At 54.5% G+C, this 7,346-nt stretch overlaps 1 protein-coding gene across 1 annotated transcript in view; it reads left to right on the plus strand.

The window, feature by feature from the left end:
* SFRP5 (secreted frizzled related protein 5) overlaps positions 1-1,929 on the plus strand; it is a 71,558-nt gene extending 69,629 nt beyond the window's left edge. Inside the window, exon 3 of the mRNA XM_004701324.2 lies at positions 789-1,929. Within this exon, the coding sequence (XP_004701381.1) occupies positions 789-1,132 (344 nt within the window). The 3' untranslated portion in view covers positions 1,133-1,929. The remainder of the gene's footprint in view (positions 1-788) is intronic.
* The last annotated feature ends 5,417 nt before the right edge of the window (positions 1,930-7,346 follow it).

The raw sequence follows: 7,346 nt of genomic DNA on the forward strand, positions 1-7,346 counted from the left end.
GAAGGGGGAGACTAGCCCTGGTGGCAAGCAGAACCCAGAACTCCATATCTCAACATGGCCAGGACTGTCTCTGGCCACAAAGGCTGCCCCCCCACCCCCGCCACGTCACCGTCTCCACACACCACAGACATGTTTTTAGACACCCACTTAACCCATACACACTCTCTCACACAGACGTTCATATACACACACACAAACACGCCACATATATATATATGCTTTCATACACACTCGATACAGACAACACGCTCATACACACAAACTGCACCAAACACACTCTGTACTCTACAAAGACATACATTCAGACGTCCACTCGTACATACACGAAGGCCTCGCGAATACACACTCTCACACATACACATTTATAGACCACACACATGCACACATACATACAAACATGCCTCCGCATACACTCTCACACAGGCACAGGCAGTAGTGTTCAGTGATGTGGGGGCAGGGGGGCAGCACTACACCCCCCACAGTGGTAAACACTATAGATTGGGGACTGGCGGGCTCTGGGTATTAAACATTTATCAGCCCACCATCCACGCCCTCCTCTGTGCCAAACTACACACATACACACACACACACACACACACAAACACACACACGGAGTCAGAACCCTGGCGGGAAGCACCCCCAAGCCTCTGCCTAATGGGAATGTTCAGGCCACAGCAGCTGCGTAAACTCTAACCTGTGCCCGGTATGCTCACCCCTGCCCAGCCACCAGAGCACTGCCCCAGCTTGGCGGAGCACTGAGCACACTCTGTCTGTGCCTCCCCCCACAGTGGTCAAAATGCGCATCAAAGAGATCAAGGTGGAGCACGGGGACAGGAAGCTGATCGGGTCCCAAAAGAAGAAGAAGCTGCTCAAGCCAGGGCCCCTGAAGCGCAAGGACACCAAGCGGCTGGTGCTGCACATGAAGAAGGGTGCGGGCTGCCCCTGCCCGCAGCTGGACAGCCTGGCCGGCAGCTTCCTGGTCCTGGGCCGCAAGGTGGACGGACAGCTGCTGCTCATGGCCGTCTATCGCTGGGACAAGAAGAACAAGGAGATGAAGTTTGCGGTCAAGTTCATGTTCTCCTACCCCTGCTCCCTCTACTACCCCTTCTTCTACGGGGCTGACCCCCACTGACGGGCACTCCTGCCCACCGTCCCCTCCGAAGCCAGCCGTGCCTTGCCCTCTGCCTGCTCCCCCCTGCCCAGGACATGCTTGCCTTCCTCCCTGCCTGGCCTCACCCACTCCCAGGCTGCCCCACAGGCCCTAAGGTGTGGGCGTGGGGCCCAAGACTGCTCCCTGACCTGAGTATCCCAGGCACTTTGGGCATCTTTTCTTAGGAGCACAACTTCCACACTTCGGGTGTGTGTGGGGGGGGGGTGTGGAGGAGGGGGGTCCTAAGCCTGGGGTCCCAGAAAGCAGACTGAAGAGAGTGAGAAGAGGCGTGGCCCCAGCAGCATGAGGAGGTTCCCAAAGAAGATGGGCATGGGCTCACCTCTGATGGGGGCGGGACCTCACCTTGTCATGGGGCCTTGAGGGGGGGAGGCGGTTCTTACTAGGCAGAGCTACTTGGGCGGTTACCCTCTGCCACTTCACGTGCCTTCATAGGCGCCCCCCACTCCCCAAGGCAAGGTGTTTGTCACAGAAGCCCCCAGCCAGCTAGCCCCTGAAGCCTTCTCCATCTTTGCCCCTCTGTTAGTTTCCCCAGGCCAAGTCCCTGGGGCCCAAGAAGGGCGACTCCAAGCAGACTCCTGCCAGGGTCCCATCACAGCCTTGGCCAGCCCCGCCCCCTCCCCCCATGGCTCCCTGATGGTGAATAAGTTATTGTGACTGCTGAAGCCGCAGAACTGACTAGACACCCGAGACTGTGGGGCTCGGGTTCTGTCTTCTTGTTTTTTGTTTTTCCAAGTTTTTCATTAAATCAAAGAAACCAACACGTGCCCTTGTGACATTCACCAGGTGATTTCTGCCGTTTGGGTCCCCAGGGGGTGGGCGGAATAGGAAGGTTCAGAGTGGACTTCCGGAAAGAGCCCTTATTTGACCCCTGCCTGTCCACACAGACATACTTGGAATGTCTACAGAGACCAAGACTCTGTGCTTTTGCAGGGTCCCCTCGAAGAAGTGAGGGATCCAAACTCAGTTCCTTTGTCAGGGGAGCCCCTGAGGAGCAGCAGAGGGGCCATTCCCCAGCCTCCTCCCGCCCCCAAGATTCCCATGGCCCAATGCCATCCCCCACATTCTGGCAGTGCTTGGTCCCAGCCCCAGGAACCTGGACCACAGGGAGACAGACCTTCAAGAGCCAGAGGCCTTCCGTCCATCCCTGGCATCCCAGCAGCTGGCTGCCACCTCTGGGTGCCATCCCTGGCCCACAGGAGATAGAGCAGGTGTGGTGCATTTTCTCGGCCCCTGCCCGACCCCCGCCCTGACACACTCCTGTAGAGTACATTCCAATAACTCAGCGGTTCGCTACCTGTGGGTCTCGACCCCTTTGGGGGTCAAACGACCCTTTCACAGGGGTCGCACAATTCACAACAGTGGCAGTTATGAAGTAGCAACGAAAATAATTTTATGGTTGGGGGTCACCACCACATGAACTGAATTAAAGGGTTGTGACATTAGGAAGGTTGAGAACCACTGCAATAGATGGGCCACAGAACCCCCGAAGGTGTTTTAGGAACCCTGGGACCCCCACCGGAGAGCAACTCCATCAAACCACACCCAGGGGCCCAGAAGTCTGCGTGTCCTGATGCTCCATCCAGGAGCGGAGGACAACCTGTCTAGATGAGCCGACAACTGAGGCAGGCAGAGGGGGAGGGGTGGGTCCTGCATGCTGAGGGAGGATTCTTCTTGGGACACAAAACGTTGAGGTGAGAAGGGCAGGCCAGGGAGAAGGCTTGCAGTGGAAGCAAGAGGTCATGCTACCACTCAAATGCTTGGCATTCTGGGATGGGTGGTGCCGGCAGAGGCTGGGGAGAGGGGCACCAGCAGAGACTGAGGCCTGGACAGATATACCCAGAGCAGGGCATCAGAGGCCAGAGGGGGCTGCTCCCAGTGAGGGGGAAGCTGGGAGACCAGGCCTTCTCTGAAGGTGTGAGGCACTTGAGCCGCAAGAACCTTGCTTTTTTTTTTTTCTCAATCATTTTATTGGGGGCTCTTACAGCTCATCACAATCCATACATACACCCATTGTGTCAAGCACATTTGTACATATGTTGCCATCATCATTTTCAAAACATTTTCTTTCTACTTGAGCCCTGGATATCAGCTCCTCATTTTTCCCCCTCCCTCCCTGTGTTAGTCTGAGTAGACTAGGGAAACAAATTCATACTCATGTGTGTATAAGAAAGAGCTTTACGCTATCGGTCTGTTCTTATGACTTTCCGGAAGAGTGAGGGGACCTTCCCAGGCCCAGCAGAAGCTGTGACGCGTCCGTCAGATGTGAGTGAGCGCAGATTCTCCTAACGGCCGTGTCAGCAACATGAGAAAACCATTTCGGAAAAAAAAAAAAAAAAAGAAAGAGCTTTACCCAGGTAGAGAGACTGAACTCAGAGAGCTAGGAGCCAAGGAGGAGACATCAGCTCCTGCTCTCTCCAACCCTACCCTGGTGAGGACACCGATGTAGGCAATGCCCAATGGGACTAAGGCTTTGATATAATACCAAATTAACTTTACATTGGATACTTTGAGTAAGTTAAGTTCAAGAGTGTTAAACTGTCTGGTGTGTGTTTGAAGTGAATAAACCGAGCATTCGAAACTGTCACACACACAAAAAATTTTTATATACAATTGCAATTGAATATTGAGAAAACATCCCAGCCCAGTCCAGATCAAGTCCCTAAGTCCGGTATTAGCCCATATATCCAATACTAATCTATAAATTCCTCTTCAGACTCACGAAACACATGCAATGATGCCAAATGCAGGACCATCACAGACCAGTGGATGGAAAGTCTTGCGGATTTAGTGGTGGTGTAAGCATCTCAGTGCTGGCAGGGGTCTCCCCTGGCTTCTCCAGCTTTGAGGCTCTGGCTGCCATCAGCCTGTCTCCATGCGGCTTGTCAACTGCAATGTCTCCCAGGAAGTGAGCCTGTGTCTTACCTCCAAAAAGCTATTTATCTCCTTAGCACCTCCAAATTGTGTCATTAAGCTGTGATCTGATTGACAAGCTAAACCCCACCCCTTCACTTAAGCCTCAAATTGACAACAGATTATGTAACTACCACAATCCCCCACCCTCCCTCATGAACCCTTGATAATTTTTTTTTTCATGTCTTACACTGACTGCTGTCTCTCTTCACCCATTTTTCTGTTCACCCATTTTCTGGGGGTGGGGGAGTTAGTTATATGTCGACCATTTTGATCAGCACCCACCTTCTCCCTACCCTCCTGGTATCACTACTCTCATTATTGATCTTTGGGGGGTTATCTGTCCTGGATTCCCTGTGTTTCCAACTTTTATCTGTACCAGTGTACATGCTCTGGTCTATCCAGATTTGTAAGGTAGAATTGGGGTCATGATTGTTGGGGAAAGGAATCATTAAAAAACTAGAGGAAAGTTGTATATTTCATGGGTGCTATACTGTGCCCTGGTTGACTTATCCCTTCCTGTGACCCTTCTGTAAGGGGATGTCCAATTGTCTACAGATGGGCTTTGGGTCTCTTCTCTGCCCTCTCCCTCATTCACATCAATATGATTTTTTGTTCTGAGTATTTGATGCCCGATAACCTGGTCCCATCAACACCTCATGATCATACAGGATGGTGTGCTTCTTCCATGTGGGCTTTGTTGCTTCTCAACTAGATGGCCGCTTGTTTATCTTCAAGCCTTTAAGACCCCAGATGCTGTATCTTTTGATAAACCAGGAACCATAGCTTTCTTCACCACATTTGCTTATGCACCACCCTCTTTGTCGGGCAGATGAGCATCAGAGTGCCATAGCTCGCTCCCTTGAGCTGAGGATAGCCTTCGTTCCAGCAGCTCTGGCAGGAAAGCCCTGCCTCAGGAAATGGGGGAAGATGGCCTCTCCTGAGGGCCTGTATGCTCTGTTGTGGGGTCAGTGTGAGCTGCGGGCTCCTCTGAGGTCTAGCTAACAGGTGGTCTGACCACCTGCCTGTAAGCCCCCGTCCTGGGCAACCAGGTGTCCTTTCCCTCCAAAGGTCAGGAGCACCAGAGGCCTATTTGTTCCCCTTGGCCTTGGAGGAATCTACTGCCACCCACCCTCACCCAAACCCTCCCCGCTCCCCTGCTCCCTGAATCTGCGCCTTGTCTCCCAGCCTCCCACCCTGACTGACCAAGTATTTACAGACACTTCTACGGTCAACCACCACCAGGGATTCTTTTTCCACTGGGCACACAGGACCTGGGGCAGCTCCTGGCCCCAGCACAATACTGACCTCTGTCAGGTGCTGGCAGCCAGGGAGGGGAGTGGGGCGCTCCCTCACCTCATGAAAGCCCTCATAAGACACTCCTCACCCAGCTCACCTAGAGGAGTTAGGACCCTGGTCTGTCCCCCAACACCATATGTCAGACCTCCCGGGGTCTCATGTCCCTGGGGCCAGAGAAACATCTTCACAGGCCAGGGAGAGCTGGTCAGGCCTGCGCCCCACCTTATTCCCTCCATCCCCCCTCGCCACGAGGCAGGCCTGCACACCTGAGGCTGGTGCTGCCCAGAGAGCATTCCAGGCCAAGGGTGCCTGTATGTATGGCCCAGAAACCCTAGGGGACAGTGGGGACATCTCCACGTGAGCGGGTTGGGGGTGGCTGACCTGCACAACCGCAGCTGCCCTCCCCGGCTGGTCCTCTGCTTACCCATGGCTTCAAGAGGGTGCGGCCTCAGCTCCCAGCCTCCCCACCACATTCCGGGCTCAGAGAAAAGGCGGCATGCCAGCAGCCTATGGCCCTTTTAATGAGGGAAACAGTCATTTCCCAAACAAGTCCCACCTGGTACATTTCCACTTAGCTCGCACTGGCCAGAATGAAATCACAGGGCCACCCCACATTGAAAGCAAGCGGGGGGAAACCAAATTTCCTAGCAGGGTACAGAGTCCGGGTCTACTGTCAGAGGAGGGAGGATTTTGGGAAGGAGTTGGTGGCCCCATGCTGGGTCCCAGTCCTGTGACTCTGTGACCACTGGACACGGAGTGTTTCTGAACCTGTCTGCCCAGTGGTACGGTGGGCTCAGAGCGCCTGATTCACAGGGTGGCTGAGATTGAAGCAGGGAAATGAACTTGGACCTGGCACAGGGATGTTCACCGAGTGGCAATTAGTGTTTTTATTAACCAAAAGCCATGGCCTGGCATAGTGCCTGCATGTGACAGGCACTTGGCAAATCCCTGATTCACTAATCACTGAAAACCCCTTATTGGCAGGGAAGTGGGGCTAGAGCATGCACTTTCAGAGGTGGCAGGAGCCTACACCTGGGGTTCTGGCTCCAGAAAATATGAGCGGGCTTCCAAGTATGAGGAAATGGAGTTAAACAAAAAGATTTTTCATTTGCTTCTGGAAGCTTCCTTGTATATCGCTAGGTGACACGGAAAGCCGATACTGGGGAAACGACCTGTAATAGCAACTGTTCCTCGCAGGCTCACACAGTGCATCTTAGCCCCCACATGGCCCTCTGAGGTGGGCACTGGGATGCCCCCACCCTATTGATGGGCTTGCTGGAGGTCACAGTCTGCCCATGGGAGTTACTATCAGACACTCGTGTCTGCAGGGGCGACACCCAGGAGCAGGAGTGCAAGCCGCTGTGTCTGCCATCAGCCTGGACAGAGGCAAAGGGCCAGCCTCCCACGGTGGCCTTTCCCCGACAAATGGAGACAGCCCCCAGTCCTGCCAGCAATCAGCCTCTGGTGCTCACAAAGGAAGCTCAGAGCCCACAACTGTTCAGTCGGCTGTAATCCTGGCTGAAGTTCACTCCTTGGGAAATTCAGTGTGGGGGGTGCTGCTGCTGGAATGTGCGTGGCTGGGGCCCAGGTCCCGGCCCAGACAGCAGCCTCTGCCGGGGCCTTGGGAACTCCAGCCCCCAGCTGTGCCCAAGAATGGAATGTGCTACTCTGGGGTGTTGAGACACCCCGCCAAGGAGGGTGATGGGGGAACTGGGAGCAGGGCAGGAATTGTGGCCACAAGGCTGCCTCTGTTCCCTGGAGGCTGAGCCCACTGGCTGGGGCAGGAGATGGCAGGCATCAAGGCGAGGGAGGCTGAACTTCAGGGCAGGGCCCTCCTGTGCTCAGTGGCTCTACTCCCTGAGGCTGGTGGGGGCCAGGCCAGCTACAGAGGAGGGCAAGAGCCAAGACCGCTTGTGTGTACCCCAAGTCCCTCCGGAGCCTGATCCATATCCCGGCAAGATACAGC

This window comes from Echinops telfairi, unplaced genomic scaffold (assembly GCF_000313985.2).
Source record: "Echinops telfairi isolate 266 unplaced genomic scaffold, ASM31398v2 ScPeMD7_70;HRSCAF=299, whole genome shotgun sequence".
Classification (NCBI taxonomy): domain Eukaryota; kingdom Metazoa; phylum Chordata; class Mammalia; order Afrosoricida; family Tenrecidae; genus Echinops; species Echinops telfairi.